The 19,596-nt window shown below is 39.3% G+C and overlaps 2 protein-coding genes across 5 annotated transcripts in view; one reads left to right on the forward strand and one right to left on the reverse strand.

The window, feature by feature from the left end:
- The window catches only part of wnt5b (wingless-type MMTV integration site family, member 5b), an 88,186-nt gene that overhangs the window by 15,714 nt on the left and 52,876 nt on the right, over positions 1 to 19,596 (reverse strand). For 2 of the 4 annotated variants that reach the window (XM_024288003.1, XM_036210175.1), the window contains exon 3: positions 3,739 to 3,824. The exons of 1 other annotated variant lie outside the window; for it this stretch is intronic. The gene's annotated coding sequence lies outside the window, so the exon portion shown is untranslated. Of the gene's footprint in view, positions 1 to 3,738; positions 3,825 to 11,899; positions 11,919 to 19,596 lie in introns of those variants that run through there. One more of the 4 variants, XM_024288012.2, reaches the window with a different exon arrangement.
- On the forward strand, positions 15,323 to 19,325 carry fbxl14b (F-box and leucine-rich repeat protein 14b). The gene has a single exon (XM_024287990.2). It carries the CDS (start codon positions 15,940 to 15,942, stop codon positions 17,140 to 17,142), a length of 1,203 nt encoding a protein of 400 aa, XP_024143758.1. The 5' UTR covers positions 15,323 to 15,939; the 3' UTR covers positions 17,143 to 19,325.

Consider the following 19,596-nt stretch of genomic DNA (forward strand, 5'->3'; position numbering starts at 1 on the left):
TAAAAATTCTGATCAAATCAAATCCTGCTCTAGTTTGTGTCCTGTTCAGTGTTTTTGTGGACATTCTGCTTTGTTGAGGTAAATCAACCATCACAAAATAAAATATAATTAATAGAACAAACTTTGTTAATTAAAAAAATAAATCAAAGCAAAAATAGTTTACTTGATTGCTTAAACTTCTTAATTGTCTTGTGTTTTCTATCTTCTAATTTGAATATTTATTGCACTCACATTATTGGATGCATCTTTTGGAAATAACGTTTAAACATGTACGATTCTATTGAAAAACATACATAACTAACAATAAAACCTGCAGGCTCCTTCTGTTGGGTAGACTTAGCAAACAGCGCCCCCACGTGGTAAATATCCTCCAATAAGCTCCCTCTCACCTGATTTTCATTTTTCCTTTTACTCAAATCAATAAATATAACCCCAAATAACAGGAATATCATACAAATTTAAAGTAAGGAGTTCATCCCACAAACATAAATATCAGCTTTCTTGCATCAAAGTCACCACCGTGTATTTTATGATCACTGCTTGACAGATTAGTCTATCAAGTATAAACAGTCCTTAAAGTATTTGCTGTGAATTGTCCCTCAGAATTATTTGGAAACCACAGATCCAGCACCAGCTTTAACTGTTTGAAAGTCTGACTTTATATTTCGTATTGCTGAACAAAAGTTCATTTTGGAAATAAAAACTTCAAGATATAAATCCTCAGTTTAAACTTTAGCTTGTTTTGAAACTATTGCATAAAAACTGAACATTAACTGAACATTTAAACCTTTTTTTTTTTTTTTTATTAAAGATACACTCAAACTTTGTGTTTTTAACATGTTCTTGTAGCATTTTTCTGATGATGGAGGACAAATATAAATAAAATTAAGCTCAAAATTAATTTTCTGCATATTTTGAATCAGGAGAAGACAAAATTAAGAAGACGTTTGAAAAATTTGTTGCGTAGAAAATACGCCGGGCAGTTGACAACCTCTGTGCTCCGCTCCATTCTGATGCATCCACTTGCAGACAAATAGATCCGCGTACGTCTTCGTTTTCCTCTGATATTGGTGCAATTTTTTGTTGCACCGGTAATGTGAGGTGCTGTAAGCTAGCAGGAGAGAAACAGATGGATGATGGGAAATGTGGCAGGGTGCTCCACACCACAACTCAAGAGGTGAATTTCTACTGAACTGCCGCTCTGCAGAACATATGTGCTAGAAGATTTAGGCTAAAAACAACCTATAGTTGGAAGAAAAAAGTATGTAAATCTTTTGGGATTTCTTTGATTTCTGCATGAATTTGTCATAAAATATGTTCTGATCATTATCTAAGTCACTCAACATGATTTTAGTTTATTGGTTTATCACAGTTTGCTGTTTTATGGTTCCTTTATTACTTTTATTATTTTACTTGACTTTGTATTTTTATCTAGTGTCTTTACCCTGTTTTTAGTGTTGTTGTCTTCTGTGTGTACAGATCGAAAAGATTTATTAGCCTCCAAGTGGATTTTAGTTAAAACAGTTCTACAACATAGAAATAACATTAAATAAAAAAAACACGACAGCAAAAACAAACACAATGTGTTAAAAATATCATTATAAGACAGGTGCCTTCCTATCCTGTGGAGGGAAGTTTTATGGCATTTGGAATGAAGGACGTTGTGTTCCTGTTTGTTTTACTGTTAAAACAAAATGACGGCCTGCGGGCAACATTAAAAAATTGGAGGACAGGACATGTTCTGAACCACCTTCTTCTCCCACAAGGAGTTTTAATTCATGCTTGGTTCTGTCATAAACTGGTTTGTATTACATTTTTCACGTTTACATACAATTTTTAATGTTTTTTTGTCATTAAGTTCAGCTGAGGTTTATGTTGTTCTGCGTTTGTTACCATTACAATTCTTTTTTTTTTTTTAAATCACTAGAAAAAACAATATTAGGGGTCCTCAGTTTAACCCCTAGTTGGTAAACTTACGATATTTTTCTATCAAAGTTTTTAATCAATCTGTATTGCATCTCTGCAAAAAAATTCCCACTTCCTGTTTTAAACATTTTCTATTATAGAATGCTGGAAAAAATCAGTTATTAAAAAATAATTAATGGTTGCAAGAAAAAAGACAAATTTAGGGTTAATATTGTAATTAAATGTAAAGAAATGAGTCAACATACATGCAAGAATGCACATTTACTTGTGATTTAACATCATATTGAACATAATGTACAGAAACATGCTGTTACTTAGCAACAAAGCAGCACAGTGGCAAGCTGGACTGAATTAGGAAGACGTTTGATACAATCAAGAACAATTAATCTAGTTTATGTCACAGCGCCATCTACTGCTAGCCTCATGTATGATATTTTCTTTAAAGACTCACTCCGATCGTCTTTTGATCTATTTTAAAAGTGTTCCCGTTGTTTTATATTTATGCAATTTTTAGCCAAGATAATTTCTAGGACATAGTTTCTGCAGAGCGGCATTAGTACTTTAGAAATTTACCTCTGAGTTGTAGGCGAGACCTTTGGCGTGGAGTAAGCCTACACTCATTTTCCATTACACGCTCTCCCGCTGAATAACAGCCCCAAAGCCAACGTTAGTAGTGCAACAAATATGGTGGGTAATATTGGAGCTATCCAGTTTTTGAGCCAGATTCCAGTTCAGACGAGAGGACAAAGAAAATGTTAGATTGTAGTTCGTGACTGCTACAACCTTTGTCGAATGGCATTTTTCACTGCTGTTTCTCTAGATTTGAATACACAAAAACTTAGAAATGCAATTTTGATCTTAATTTTCTTTTATAAATGTCCTCCATCTTGAAAGAAAATGCTATAAGAACATGTTAAAGACACCAAAAATATAATTCTATTATGAGTGGGTCTTTAAACAAAATGCCAGCTTAGGAATATGAAAGAAAACTCCAGTGAATTACTAGTTTTTAGGGGTGTGTATTGGCAAGAGGCAGGTGGCAATATATATCGTGATATGTGTCTCACGATACAATAAATATCACGATATATATAATGACTGTAGCAGTTTTTCAAAATTTTTTTAAAGAGTATGACATTAAAAACCCTACATGAATATTAATACACCTTTTTAATGTTAATAAAATGGTAAAAATGATTGTATTTAATGATCACAACGCTAACTACCTCAACTACATTTTAAATCAAAACAAGTATCAGGAAATATCGTGATATATCTCTGAATCGATTTTTCACCACACCCCTACTAGTTTTTTTTTAATAAAAGTCAATCACACATTTAAAAACAAATGTTTCTTTCATAGTTGGTGTTTTCAGAAAAAGGTTGTCTGTATTTTTCGTCAGTTTTGAAGCTTAAAACAGTTTATCATAAAACTGTCTTTCTGTTTTGACAAAAAAGAAGAAAAGTGGCCCAAAATCTATTCAAATCTCAGCTGTGGTTCACTGCATGGCTGCGACGCCGCTGCTCAGACACAGGGAGGAGCTGTTGAGCTGCAGTCTTGAGTGGAGCACAAGCGGGGAGCCTTAAGAGGAGCAGGGTGGGGTGAAGGCGAAGAGGCACAAGTTGGACAAAGTGAGCACCGAACAAAGTAGGAGGGGAAAAGAGAGAGGGAGTGTCCAAGTGAAATAGAGAGGCAGGAGGTGGTGGTGGTGAGGGGGTGCCTGTCCCTGGAGGATATGAGCAATAGCCATGCAACATGAAGCAATGCCTGAGAAAGTCAGCAGCTACTCCGTAGATTAACACCAGTCTCACTTTTATTGCCTCCAGTGCCAGACTTGAGTTTGGGAGGCGGCCAGCTTTCTCCTGCAGGGAAACCAGCTGCAGCCCCCTGACCACGTCTGAAAAGACAAAACAGAGCAGACTCAGTCCGGAGTCTGGACAACAGTCAGCATTTTGATCAAGCTGTGCCATTTTAACCCCTTTAAGAAGCTTTTCGCGTTAGTGAGATCTATTGTTGCTCTTTTTAAAGTCTGGACCAAGCTCAGTCTGAGCGGAAGCAGAGCATCGTCTGAAGAGCTAAAGGGCTTTTAGACAGACTCTCCCAGTTCATCCAGGTTTCAAATAGGGAGAAGGTTTATAGATAAATCATTAAAGTTTAAGTGTAACATGGTAGTATTCACAATATTTTATACGTGTATATATACATATTTATATTTTGTCTTTGCCACTTTTCATTTCATTATACTCCTGTATAATGACAATAACGTGTTCTATTTTATTTTCTATTTTATTAGAATGACCAAAAGAAAAAAAAGTTTGAGACAAAATGCTCTGTAAAAGACTACTACATTTAATGTAGTCAAAGTAAAAGTACTAGCTTTTCTCCTCAATTGTTAACGTTGACTGTATATGAGAACTGGACTGAGTGACTCCTCCCCCCTTGTGTTCTAAACAGGAAGTACCTGCTAGCTCCAAGATAAAAAATCCAATAGAATTCCATTGAGAAGTTAACAACTATTATTCAGTCATTGTTTTTGTCAGAATAAATATTTTTGCTCTCATAGCCCTTTTTACCGTTATAACACAATTTTTTTTTTAAATTATATCTTGTCTATAAATCAAGTTAATCAAGTTACAAACTGACCAATCAGATGCCTCAATAAAAGTAAGGGGTCTCATGTCAAAATATTTGATTGACAGATTCTCCCGAGCTCACTTTAAGTGATAGGGGTGTGGCCTTTCAACACTTTCATTCCTGATTGGTGAGAGTGGTTGCCATAGAAATGTTGACTCAGCCCGACTCAGACCAAGTCGTCTGGCTCCAACATGGTGACATCCGTATAGTGTAAAAATTGGCTTTATTCATTGGAAGTGAAAAAAAGCCATTTTTAATGGATGACATCACAGTCACTCGGTCCAGTTCTCAAATACAGTCATTGATGGTGAACAAAAAAAGGAGGTCAAAGGTCAGGGAAACTGTGGCTGCAGCAAAATGACTAATGAGCAACAAAGATGGATGCCAGCGTTCGTTTCAGAAAGCTGGGTTTACTCATATTTTTCCTCCTTTGGTCATTTATAACCCCATCAGACAGGAACCAACACTGGAGATGCAGCGGGAGCAGCTCAAAACTTAGGATTTCGAGTTCTCTAGACCTCCAGCTGACTGAGCATCCACAGGATGCAAAACAAGGAGCCAGATCTTGCGAGGCCCCACAGTGAAACGTGCTGGAACCCGAAACCACAGGATGCTCCATGAAATCTTCATGACACAGCAGATCACAGCTGTCTCGGCGGCCTGAGGTGGACTCGCTCAAATTGGACGCATTAATGAGATTCCAACAACTCCGTAGTAAAATTTAATCACAAGCCGACGAGACTTCAAAGCCACCTTCTTCTCATTTGATTATCAAACCACTCAACGTCTCTTTCTCCATGTGACTCATCCAATCTGTTTCCTCCAAACACTCGTGCAAACATGTGCAGCAACACACTGCTCAATGCAGCAGGCTGCAGGGAAATCTGCTGCTCTCTCCCCACTCACCCTCAGGGAAGTGCAGCAGGACTTGGAAGCGGCTTGGATCGGCCTTGGGCTTTAAATCTGTCTCTGTTTTTCCCTGTCTACATGTGTGGCTGCATGCATGGTAGCCCGTGGAAACCCATCCTCTTTTATTCTGTTTTTCACCCTTCATCACTCCTGTCCCTTTTTTCCTTCTTCTCCTTCCAACTTTGTCACGCCTGTGCTCGGCTCTCCTCCTCCTCCTCCTCCTCCTCCGAGATTCTGTCCATTTCTCCTCCCCTCCTTGTCTCCATCTATCCTTCTGTCAGCTGGCAGAAAATGAGTCATGCCTCTAGCTGGGAGGCTAAAAATCTTCCCCTCTAAATATATCACCTTTATACTTCTTCTTTCGCAGTCTACATCTCTTTTTAACTAGTTCTCGCACTTCTTACTGCTTTGTGACACCATCTGTTTCTCTGCATCCCTCCTGTAAGGTTCTGTGACTAACTGCTGAACTTTTCCCTCCACTTTCTTACTTCCCTCCCATGCAGCCGTCAATCCGAAAGTACATTTCTTTTAGTCATATTTTCAATTTGTGTTCTGTTTTTGTAGTAAACATTTAAACCAAGACTCTGGCTTACATGTTTATTGGAATTTATCCAGACTTTAACATGTTTTTTAAGACATTTGTGCAAAAAACGGCAGAAAATAAAATAGATTTATATTTGATTAACTACATTAATGCGGAAATAAACAGATAAGTAGAATAGACAGTTTTGTTTCAAAGTGCAAGAAGTTGTCAATATCCTTGAACTAAAAAAAAGATGCATTTTAAAGTGAAGCAGACGCCATGAAAAGGTTTTTTTTTTTAAAGATAAGCCACAACCACAATGTTTTTCTAACCCTAACCGGGAAATTTGCAATGCAAAACTCAAACCAAATGGCTAATGTAGACAAAACAAATTCAAAAAATTGTACTGGAAACAACAGATGGACTTAAACTCTACTTCAGTATAAAGTCCTATTACTTCTGTGTCTAAGGCCTTTACAAAAAACAATACAAATTAGGATGTTTTATAAAGTAAATCTTTACCAGTGGAGTTTTTTTTTTTTTTTTTTTTTTTACCTGCTCAGGAATGACCTCTGCTTTAACCCCATGAACTCACTGGTCTGCCTGCCAATGTGGGAGTGACAAGTTTTCATTCAACATTTTATATAAAGGTTTCACAAAAGGTTTAAGCTTCTCCATTTTTGGGTAAAAGCAAACATAAAAGATATAACAAACAGGTTATACCTCTTGGAATAAATCATTGTAGCTTTGTTTGCTTTTTGAAGACATTTTTCAAATAATAATTATTTTGTCTATGCTTAACTTTGGGATTTATACATTTTTACTTTATCTACATGTTTGATTTTAGCTATAAATATATAAAAAAAAGTATTTGATCTAATCTTTTGCGATTTTTGCAATAAAAAAATGACTAAATTTACCACTTAAATTTGAGTTTTTTGAACAGTTTCAGGTGGAATTATTGGGAAGCATTAAAATATCAGTAAAAAAAGATGGTGGTGTGTAGTTAAAAGGATGGATATCAAGAATTGCCAAATAGTTTTAAAGATAAAGTATTAATGCAAATATTAACACACTAAAAAAATATCAAAAAAGATCAGCCAACAACAAGAAACTCTTATGTAAACTGGGCCATTTTTTTTACTTTAATAAGAAATACAAATATATCAGCTAAAAATCCTAAAATGAAATTAAAAGAAAACATCAAAAAAGAACTAAAAAAAAAAGAAGTGTTGGACTTTCAGAAAACACAGGTGGATAAACACGCTCTCAAGATGGGTGAACAGGACATTGAAAACAAATAGATCTTTTTCACAGCTGACAGCAGCATAAGCCCAGGTGGAATTAAAAAGATTAAAGACGTCTCAATCCTCTTTAGTGTAGCAGTAAACAATGGTGGAGAGCCAGCATGAGCCACAGCTGGGCCTCCCCGTGTGGAATGCTGCATTCATTAATACACCTGCGCGCTTCCCGCCAGGACATGTCAAAATGTCTCCTGTGAGAAAGGTGCGTTTGGTAAAAAATAAGAAAAACAACAAAATAAATTAATGACTTATAGAATAAGTTTAAAAACATTGAAAATATGCTTTTCTAAAGAAGAAAAGCGTATAAAGTTTCGTAAAATAGGGAAGTGGCTTCTTAAAATCAATGCTATAAAGAACTACGAGTTGAGTTAAAGAGATACTAAAAGAGATTTTTAATAAGGTGAAATAAGTATTTGTGAAACTGAGAGAGTTGGGATTTCCACATAACAGGCAAAACCTGTTAAGACTCTTAAGAAGAGAAAGAAATAGAGAAAGTTTCTCTGTGCCCTCAAGTCCCAAACTATACCAGCATCCTGATTCCTTCTCTGGTGAACGGAGTCCACATGTCGGAAAACACAAAACGACACGTGGTCATACAAACACCCTGAGACTGTCAGCTTGTCTTTCCGCCAAGAAAAAAAAAAGCTTAGGCGTCACAGCAGTAAGAAAATCCTAACACGCAAACTTAAGAAAAAAAAAAAATAACACGTGCACGTTCATCTGCTGAGAAAGTGGTGCAAGTCTCGGCTGGTCTGGCCTGGTTTCCTTCTCTGAATTTATTCATCTGGCCTAAAATTCTCTAAAGTCTTGCATCCTGCCCGCTAAGAAAAGGCTTGTATTGTATCTAGAAGACAAAAAAAGGAGCTCTCCAAGCAAAGAAAATGAACTTTCTGCAGAATTTTCTATTTAAATGACTGATATTTATTTTATATGTAGGGCTGATAAATAATCTCTCTTTGTTTAAAGACCCACTCCAATTAAAATGTAATGTTCACTGTTTTTAACATGTACTTTCGCTATTTATTTCATGATGGAGGACAATTTTAAAGATGTTTTTTTTATTGAAATTGTTGTGAATCAGGAGCAGAGGAAAAAATGCTGATGGAGTGTCCGGAGTTAAACAATCTGAACACTGACGAGGTCGCAACCAATCAGAGACTCAGGTTTGGGCATGTGACGTATTTAGTGACTCGATCAGCAGGTGGAGTTTATTACCAACATGGAGGATCAATCCGACCTCAGAATGATCTCATGAACAAAGACATGGGTTCGTGGTTACCAATGTTTTAGTAGAACTAAATAAACCTGATCTCTAAACATCATCCGTACATCTTCCATGCATTGTAAATAAGAATGCACAGACACTGCTCCATAAAAACATCTGGCAGAAGCTCCTCCCACACGCATCCAGGACTTATGAACACACTTTTGGACAGGCATCAAGCAGCGAATTCACCGCGTGTCGAAAAAGAGGCGACAAATTTGAATTTTATGAGCAAGTCACATTTGGTGATTTTTATGAACTTTAGCTGCTCTGCAGAAACTATGTCCTAGAAAACGACATAGATTTTTTTTATTTTTTATAACTAAATAATCCTAATTAAAAGGCCACTAAGACGGCTTTTGAGTGGGATTTTAATGTTAATTTTCACATGTCTGACATTGTCTGGCTCTAAGCTAGTTCCTGGCCAGCTTGTAAGTTTACTAAACAGTCCAACCTAAAACAGTCCTGTGACGGACAAGTGAACCAAAAACATTAAAAGCATTAAAAAGATGCTGATTCAATCCCTGGGTTGTAAGTCATCTTGATTGAAGGACACTCTGTTAACAACCTGTTTATGTCCACATCAAAGTCCTGCCAAGCCCAACTCCTAAGACTGAAAATTAGCTGTTTACCACCTTCATGGCTCCCTGCACAAACACAGACAAGAGACAGAGTAAATTCCAGTCCGACTAGTAAACATACACAAACATGCGCACACAACAATATGCAGCCTTTTCATGTCCGCAGATGACAGAATGCATTGAGGAAATGCCAAACTGCTGAGTACTGAGGGGGGAAGAGAGAAAGAGAGAGCAGAGGGCTGAAAAATCTCCTGTGTCAGGCTGCAGAGCTGGCAAAAACCGAGAGCATTGTTGAGAACACACACACCTTGGCAGGGTGTGTGGTGCAAAAATGGGAGGTTGGCCGCAGCGTATAGCACACACATATCTGGACGCACACAGTCTTTGAGGCACTGTGGCGAGACGGGAGCACAGACGAGCTGTCAACGAGAGGAAAGAGAAAGTGAACTAAGAAGAACAAGAAGAATAATAGATAGATGGAAAAAAATGAAGGAGAGTGATCTTTAGGAGATGACCTCGTAGTGTCTCCACCTTCTCCCCTTTTGATAAACTTTCTGTTTTCTGCATCAAATCTTCTTTTAAACCCATACAGTCTTTCACAACTTGCATTTTCTGAGAACAGTACATTTCCAAAAGTGTAAGCCTACTTTTAAGTGGTTTTGCTAAAGCCTTAAGAGTGACCGGAGAACATTCTAAAGAGCAACGGAAGCTCTAAGATTCGAACGAGATCCAGTAATGATGTCCTGACTGAAGCTTTGAGTTTTCTGACCCCTAACCGTGAAGCTAAGCTCATATCGCCCTCGGCAACGAGCATTCAAATGACCACGTCCAATGAAAAGTCTCTGTAAATGCGAATCAAAACTACGCCTAGCTATGCACATCTTTAAAGGTGCATTCACACGGAACGTGGTTGGTGCAGCCAGTTTCAATTTTAAGTCAACGGAACAGACGGGACATGAGGCGATCTGAAGTCCAGTGCCACAATGTGAGCGAAGGTCTGCCAGAAAATTAATTCTAGCGACGAGGCGAGAATTGATCGGTTAAACTGGGCTAAAATTTAAATATCTGAAGTTTGACGGGTCGCTGCGTCGCTTCTACCAATCAGTAACTCAGCTTTGGTCACATGACATTTTCAGTGACCCAAGCAGCGGGTAAAATACTAAAATGGTATATACTTGTATAGCGCTTTCTATCCTCCTTCGAAGGCCCAAAGTGCTTTACAGTCACAGACCCATTCACCCACACCCACATTCATACACTGGTGGTGGCTCCGCTGCCGAACACTGGCAACAACGTCCCATCAGAGGCAATTTGGGGTTCAGTGTCTTGCCCAAGTACACTTTGACACATAGGGCGGGAATTGAACCTACAATCCTCCAATCAGGAGTCGACCGATCTACCACGGCACCACGGCCACCCTAACTAGTCCAAACCAAGCGGTTTTGTCCTCAACTTCCGTCCTTTCCCTGAACCCGTTGGACAGATCGCTAGCTTTCACTCTCATGGCGGAGCTCCCTTGCTTGGGTTAATATGAGACAGTGAGTCTTCAAGCTCAGCCACAGAGACACAGAAACACGGTGGAAACGGCTGTCATGATGAAAATCTTTTAATGATCATGGAGACAGCATTACTGATGTTTTTGTAGAATTCTTCACAATGAATAAACCTGAATTCCCAACATCATCCGTGTCTTCCATACAGTAGGAAAAAGAAAAGAAGAAGAAGCCCATTCCTGTTTGTCTAGTGTGAACCCTGTACTGAGGGCAGTTGTGTAGGAACTTATGTGGTGGTGAACATCCAGAGGGGGACCCTTTAAGAGGACGGACTCAGAGATAGCGGGATGAAATGGGCTATTGTTGGGTGTCAACAAAGCTACAAGAGACTCCTGAATCTTTGGTCACGGTATGCTAAGACATAACAGTACGTGGTGTCAGAAGTGGGATGAACGTGACACTTGCCAGGTGACATGACGCAACCTACATTTCTAATAAAAATGGACAATTTCTTTAAAATATTTAAAAACTTTTCCTTTTGTGAAACATTACCAAGATGAGTCACTAACATATTAGTTAATCCTTTTGGTGAAATTACTACTTCATACACAATAGACCGGAGTTAGATGTTTTACAATAGACTGGACAACTGTTTGTTTGCCAACACAGCAGGGTAACAGAAAATATTGCAGAAAGATCTGAATACATAAAATGGTTCATTGTGAAAGAGTTGATGATGAGGAGTGGAGAAGCTTTCAGGGCAGGTGCATAATGCACACACATACACACACACACAGTAACTATGTTTCAGTGGAGTGTAGGTGAAGCAAAAAAACACCTGAGGGAACATTAAAGATTCATTGCGTACGGTGTTCAGTGAGCAGGCATGAGTGGGTGCAACCTCGGGGCAATCAAGTCATTGTTTCTGTCTGCTTTCTCCTCCACATGGATGTATGCAAGCGCACACTGTGTTTTGTGCGCTTGTTTTGTGCGTTTAGCAGCAGGGAGAAAAAGAATCTGCAGAGTCGTGGCAATATCCATTCAGTAAGGTGTCGACCTTCGGGGGGGGGACGTGTTGACACACGCACCCCCCCTTGTAACCTTGGCAACCACAGATCGCAACTAATGCAGATGAAGCGTGTTGTTGAGGCGAGCAATTATCCAGTTAGATCCCCCCTGAATCATCAACACACAAACTCACACGGGCGCACACGCACGAATAACAGTGTGACAAGTTGAAACTTAGACGCTTTACAACACTTACCACTCACACACCTGCTCTCATCCCTGAATGACTCTTTGTTTCACTCCGTATGGGGAGCAGATTTAACACATTCATGCTTTCTTTTCGGTGGCTCTCGTCTTCTGCTTCGTTCCTCATCCATCCATCTCTTCTCTCGCTCAATGTGAGCACTAGCTGGGGCCCAGCGGGTTTCCTAAAAGGGGATTGACACTAAACAGCAGCACACAAACAGCTGTGACATGAGGAGACTCCAGTAAAGCCAGCCTCTGTGTCCCCTTCTTCTGAAGTGTTTCTTTCCATTTGTTGTAACCTTTTCTAGTATAGTTTTAAAAAGTTTTTGTGTAAAAAATACAGCAGATGAAGGACAGAATCCATATTAAACTCTCTTTTAAAGAGCTGTCAGCTCAAACTTTTTGCTAAAAAATATATATATTTTTTTGTCTGCAAGTGTGATCAATCCTTAGCTCCACGTTTGCCACGTTTTACTGAAAGATCCTGCTAATTTCAAACCATATTTCTAACCCAAGGTTTTCACAATATCATTATAAAGCTTGGTATTCATGTCAGGACTGCTATTTTGAAAATGCATTATGCAGTCTGCACCTGAATACCAAGGACATAGGTGTTGGCAGCCACAAGGGACAGCGCCGTTAACTGCTTTGTTTTTGCCCTTGATGAAGGCACAGAATATAAGTTAAGAGAAGAGTGAGACGCTCGGAGTGGGACAGTAATAAAGCTTTCGGGTACTTTTTATAGGATGTGGAATGTTAATTAAATAAAAACATAAAATTGCCTCTCTGTCTCATCTATTGTACCATATCAGAGTCTATAAATAGGAAACTGTCAAAATAGCTTAAGCAGATTAAAAATAAACCGTACGGGTTTAGAAACAGAAACTCTTTTATATTTGCCACATTATAGAACATCATAATGAGACAGGACATGCTTTGTAATCAGTATATTTTTAAGAAAATTAAACAAAAAAAATTATATATAAATTAAATGAATTGTTTTACTGCATGTTGACTTTATAAATAGTAAGAAATTGAACATTAGCTTTGGTAAAATCCACCTGTTAAAAATGAGGATTATAAAAAAGATAACATCAATTAAATTAACTACTTTTCCCACTGAAATTCAGCTTTAAACGATTTTTCTTGATACTTTAAACATCCATTCTTTCAGATGTCTCTTAAATGAAAGAAAAATAATATTTTTTGAATAAATAAATAAAAATAATAAACCTCAAATGATCTCTTAACGCACTTTTTAAATTATATTAAGGACCGTTGGAGCCTAAAACCAGTTTCAGAGGAAAAAAATAATAATTCCTAACATATTTTCCTCAAAAATATCATCTGGAAAATAATGCAGGTGAACAGGGTGCAGAGAGAGAGTGGTCGACCTCTGATTAAAAGGTTGTAGGGTTTAACCCCACATTGTTCAAACAGTATTTCACCAGTATTGGGCAGCATGTGAATGTGTGAATGGGTGAATGTGACTGTGACTGTAACGCACTCTCGGGCTTCTAAGAAGGTAAAAAAGTGCTAGAAAAAGATTTGCATTTTACCATTTAAAACAAAGCAAAATGTGGGGTTTTGGTTTAAAAAATATAATGCTGAAAAAGTTGTTATCAACTGCCATTTTTTGAGGAGAAACTGTGTCTTCTGCAAGCTCCTTTTGCAATGTTTTCCCCCTGCCCTGATCCCTGCTGGCTGTTACTGTACTGTACTCCTCTCTCTTCAGCTCTCCCTCAATTTTCTAGCCTCTCTGTCACAGTTCACACGCGTCAGCAAAAGACATTCTTAGCAAATGACATTCCTTTCCCATGCACAATATTTACATAGGAAAACATGAAAAGACATACAGCCCAGTGTCTGAGCTTAAACACATGCAAACGTGTGTTTGCATGTGTTTACATATGGATTTATGCTGCAAAAGTGACATTGAGCATGAAAGGGGATTGTAGGGAATGAACATTTACAAAGGGAATACTAAAAATATTTAAAAAGAAGCGTCAAAAATTACTTTACTACATTTACTAGAGTATTTCAATGCACACTCGCTGAGATTCTTACAAGTCTTTTGTTTTCCACGCATCAAAACACTAACATAAGCGGGTCCAAATGTGATGCAAAAGATTCCCTTTAGTTCAATAAGAGAGGCGTCAGATAAGGAAGATCTGCCTAATTTTTTTTATATCTGGCCACGTTTTTGAGGCTGTGCCATACAACAAACTTTTTTCTTTTGAGTGCATGGTTGTTAAACTGTTCTTGCTTGTATATTTAAAAGAAGAAAAACACAGGGACTAAATAGAGATTTTTTTCCCTAAAGTTTTTGTAACAGCCCCATTTAGCACATCTTGAACTTAAATTACCACTTCCATCCTCTTTTGATGTATTTGAAAAGCGTTCCCATTGTTTTTCTTAACTATGATTATGACACTTTTATCCAAAATCAAACAACCTGTCATTTTCTAGGACATAGTTTCTGCAAAGTGGCAGTAGCTCATTAGAATTTTGCCTCTTGTGTTGTGTGTGGGACTGTTGGTGCTGAGGAAGCCCACCTTCCCACCCCATCATCCATCTGCTTACAGCTTCTCAAAACCCCAACCTGACATTACTGGTGCAACTAAAATGGCGAGCAATATTTTACAGTTTTGGGCCATAGCCCAGCTCGGATGAGGAAAACGATAACATTCATGGATCTATTTGTCTACATCAGAAGCTGAATAAGCTGAATTTGACTAATAATAATAATAATACTCAAAAATTCAATTTTAAGCTTATTTTTCTTTTTATAAGTCCTCTATCATTAGAAAGATGTCACTATAACATGCTAAAAACACACTTTTTATTGGGAATTAAAGAGATTTTATTAATTTGTAAAATGATTTTTAATGTATGCTGTGTTTGTTTTATTTGATTAACTAAGTTTTCGCCTAAAACATAGAAACAAGTTAGAGAAAACTGGAGGGAAATAGAATCAGACTGATACAAACCATGCTGCTGATTTAAACACATACCCATGAAAAATAAATACACAAAAAATAAAAAAATGTAAAAACAATATTCAGTTTACTAAGCAGGACTTGAGTTGGTTTGTCTGATTCTTGTGTGGTCCACTCAAAGGGTTAAAGCCCAAAGTGAACTGAATTGTAAGAAGTTGGTTTCCAAGGGAAACTGTTCGCACCGTTCCAGCTGAGGCGGGACAAACCAACTGAGTCACACGGAGGGGGCAGGGGGAAGCGGACAACATCGCGAGATCGAATTTTAATTGTTTCTCGTATCCAGTACAGAAATATAAAATTAGCCGTCATTGTTTAATTTTACAATATTTAAAATAAAATTATCTCCAGCGTTTGAGGTAAAAGAGCGTTTGTTATTAGCGCTGCTGCTTCCCCGCCCCCCTCCCGTGCAGTCGCAGTGCTAAGGTTCCTGCCAAGTCGGTTTGAAAAGAGCAGACAAAGGCTTTGAGCCCAGGACGCTCCTCTCTGCCTCTCGCTTTGCTCACAAAGCCAACCCAAGTCGCTCTTTTCTGCCTTTTTCCCCTGTCATGGAGCTGTTTGTGAGAAGCGGCGTTACGTGTGCGCGTTTTGTTTTTACTCTTTCCGTTTGAAATGTACGACCGTCTGGATCCCCGTTTGGCCGCGAGAGTCAGGCGTTTTGTGGGTATAATACAAGGAAGCGTCGTCTGAGAGAGGGGGAAGGACTGACGCTTTTTCCTCCTCTCCTCCTCTTTCTTCCTTTCGCCCCCTCTCCTGCTCTTTTGGCGGATAGAGGGGCTGAGGCGAGGAAAAACAACATTTTTGTCTTTTCTTTTTTTTTTTTTAATACATTTGAATCCTGCTGCGCAACCGATCACGTGGCACCGGAGAGAGTTGGATCAATATTGAACAGTTAAGTGAAAGAAAAGAAAGAAACTTCTATTTCTTTTACACTTCTGTGGACAACTGTGACTGCTGATAGTTGATTTGCAGCAGTGCTGGACTGGGTTTTCTCTTTTTTTCTTCTTTGGAGGTGTGGAGTATTGATTCTTATATGCCTGGGTTTTGAAAAACAATGGAGACGCACATTTCGTGCCTCTTCCCGGAAATTTTGGCCATGATTTTCAGTTATCTGGACGTGAGGGACAAAGGCAGGGTGGCCCAAGTGTGTATGGCTTGGAGGGATGCAGCCTACCACAAGTCTGTGTGGAGGGGGGTAGAAGCCAAGCTGCACCTTCGCCGGGCAAATCCTTCCTTGTTTCCCAGCCTCCAAGCCAGGGGCATCCGGAGGGTCCAGATCTTGTCTCTGCGCCGCAGCTTGAGCTATGTCATCCAGGGCATGCCCAACATCGAGTCGCTCAATCTGTCCGGCTGCTACAACCTCACGGATAACGGGCTGGGCCACGCGTTCGTGCAGGAGATCCCATCACTTAGGGTTTTGAATTTAAGTCTGTGCAAGCAGATCACAGACTCCAGTTTAGGAAGGATCGCTCAGTATCTGAAGAACTTGGAGATGCTGGAACTTGGGGGCTGTAGCAACATCACCAACACCGGGCTTCTGTTGGTTGCCTGGGGCCTCCACAGACTCAAGAGCCTTAATCTGAGGTCCTGCAGGCATGTCTCAGATGTGGGGATTGGACATTTGGCGGGCATGACTCGCAGCGCGGCGGAGGGCTGCCTGAACCTGGAGTATCTGACACTTCAAGATTGTCAGAAGCTGACAGACCTGTCACTTAAACACATTTCCAAGGGGCTGACCAAGCTGCGGGTGCTGAACCTGAGTTTCTGTGGGGGGATCTCAGACGCCGGGATGATCCACCTCTCCCACATGGGCTCCCTGTGGAGCCTCAACCTACGCTCTTGTGACAACATCAGTGACACGGGGACCATGCACCTTGCCATGGGCAGCCTCAGGCTCTCGGGGCTTGACGTTTCCTTCTGCGACAAGATCGGGGACCAGACCCTGGCGTACATCGCTCAGGGTTTGTACCAGCTGAAGTCCCTCTCCCTGTGCTCGTGCCACATCTCTGACGACGGGATCAACCGGATGGTGAGGCAGATGCACGAGCTGAGGACCCTGAACATCGGACAGTGCGTGCGCATCACAGACAAAGGGCTGGAGCTCATAGCGGACCACTTGACCCAGCTGGTGGGCATCGACTTGTATGGATGTACCAAGATCACCAAGAGGGGACTGGAGAGGATCACACAGCTCCCCTGCCTTAAAGTGCTGAACCTGGGACTTTGGCAGATGACAGAGAGTGAGAAAGTGAGGTGATCTGAAATGTTTGCTTTGTGTGTGGATGTGTGTGTGCTTATTATTTTTATTTTTTCTTTGGATAGAGAGAGAACACTTTAAGAAGGAGTTAGGAGGTAAAGTGGGCTGTTTTCTTATTTAAAAAGAAAGAAATCCTTTTTATAAGGTGAACATTTTTCACTTTTTGGTTCCAATGTTGCATTTCTTATTTTGTTGGCCTTGCAGGACTTTTATTTTGCTATGGTTTCATTTTTTTTTCGTAGAAAGCAAGCAAAACTTTTGTTATATCTTAATAAGTGTGCCGATTTAAATTTGATTTTTAATATATCTTTAAGTTTGACTTGAGAGCAAATCAATCAATCATCATTTTCTTGATTGCTAAGAATTTCTTAAGTTTGCAAATCAAGCTAGTATCCATCCGAACTTAATTTTCTTTTTTTTTTTTTTTTTTTTTACTCAAATCAAAAGAGAGGTTGTAAATTGAATAGATTTATTTTTGCAATGATTTGATGGATTTGATGACAGCCATCACGCCTGAAAACATGAGGCTACCTCGTATGTGGTTTATTTTTCAAAGGGTGTATACTGTTAAAACGCATCAAAATGAAGCGGAGTGTAGAACGGGAGAAAATGTGCCTAAAGGGACTGTGTCTGCCCCCTCCCCCAACCAACCATCCATCCTCTCCCTCTTTCCCTCCTTCGTTTATGAGCAGAGGCAGAAAAAAAAAAGACAAGTACGCAATCTCACTACTGTTAATTTTCTCATTGTAAAACAGCAACAATTTATCCGAAAGAGCTATAAAAGTCCGGTCCGTCTGCAAGAGCACACCGCTTTATGCAAAACTCAAAATACCCGCTCGTGTGCACAAGATTTCCGTCTTTCTTTTTGGGGAGTAAAGTCTAACTTTATTTGCCCTTTTGACCAACCTGAAGGAGACTAGATCAGAGCCTGGCAGAAATACCTGTAGCGATTCTCTAAAGACAGGAATCCAGAGGAATGTTAAGCTACGTACACATCGCCCTCGGCAACGCGCGTTCTAGTGACCTCGTCCTATGAAAAGTCTTATGTAATCGTTAAAAAATGCTTGTTTCAGGATTCCGCATTCAGAGTTTTTACGACCATTTCAGTCCAAAAACCAGGTCAAACTTTGACCAATCAGGGATTCGGTTTTGCTAGTGACGTATGGAGCAGACCGTAAAACGAACCAAACTATAATCGTAGCTGGTTGAACTTGAATAAAGACAAACCAAGGTTGCTCTCCGGACACGATCCATATTCGCCATTACCAGAACGCTAGCAATTAAACCCAACTGTTTTGTGCCCAATTTGCGATATTTGCACCTCGTCGACCTTTCGCACCGAGCCACTTCCAGCTGTAGGTGGCAGACATGCACTAGTAAACAGTAGAAAAAAGAACAAGAAGCCCCTCCCTGCTTATCTAGTGTGAACATGTGCATTTAGCGCGTTAAAAAACACGCTTAACGCACATTCTTGAACGCGCCCGGTGTGTACGTAGCTTTACATGAAAAAGCTATACTATTAACACATTGTTTGTCCTTATAGGATTGCTATGCTGTAGGTATTTTTGTATATTTTTTGCTGATGGAGAAAAAAATGAGTACTTCAAATTGAAGTGATTTCTATGTCTTACCCTTTATATTGATAGAAACAAATCAGGGTTCGTCTCTTTTTCTTCTTCTTCTTATATTGATACCAACACCTCCTTTATCGAGTTGCTCTCATCAATGCAGAGTGAGGTCTTTCTCCCCCCACCTCTCCCCATCCTTGACCCCACCCCCCACCCCACCTGTCACCACATCTCTGAATAAAAATACCCTCAAAATCCATTCGGAGACATGCTTAGAATAAGGAGTAATCGATTATTTTCCTTGGTCTCTTGTTACAAGCATAACGCCTCTGTTCCTCTGTCCTATCACACACACACACACATTCAGGCTGTACACACATGCACACGCGCACACTGATGCCAGTGTGTGCGCATTTTTAATGTAATGCAATGACCTGCTAGAAAATGAATATAAGGATGTGCGTCCTGCTGAAAAAGCTGTGTGTGTTTGACAATAAGAAGATGTACTGTATATTATGTGTTTGTAAAGAAGAGAAAAAAAGGCAGAATCCCAAATGAAATTGTTTTATATTCTTACGGTTAAAACAATTAAAGATATTTATATAATGAACTAAAGAGATGTGTGGATTACTTGTGTGAAGGTGTTTGTTGTTCCAGAATGATCTATGTCACATTTAGATTATTTAAATCTATTCAGCCTTGTTCATATTAATGCGTTACTTCTAATAACCGCCCACACATTTGTGACTATTGTCCTAGATCAGTCTAGTCTTGCTTCTCAGAAAAGGCTGGAAAAAAAATCTCTTGTTTTATTATTTATGAGGTGACTCAAAATGGATGCTTGCTGTCTTCATTTGGCTGCAGCGCCCGCGTAATTAATTATCAC

The sequence above is a fragment of the Oryzias melastigma genome, linkage group LG23, assembly GCF_002922805.2.
Source record: "Oryzias melastigma strain HK-1 linkage group LG23, ASM292280v2, whole genome shotgun sequence".
In the NCBI taxonomy this organism is placed as follows: Eukaryota; Metazoa; Chordata; class Actinopteri; order Beloniformes; family Adrianichthyidae; genus Oryzias; species Oryzias melastigma.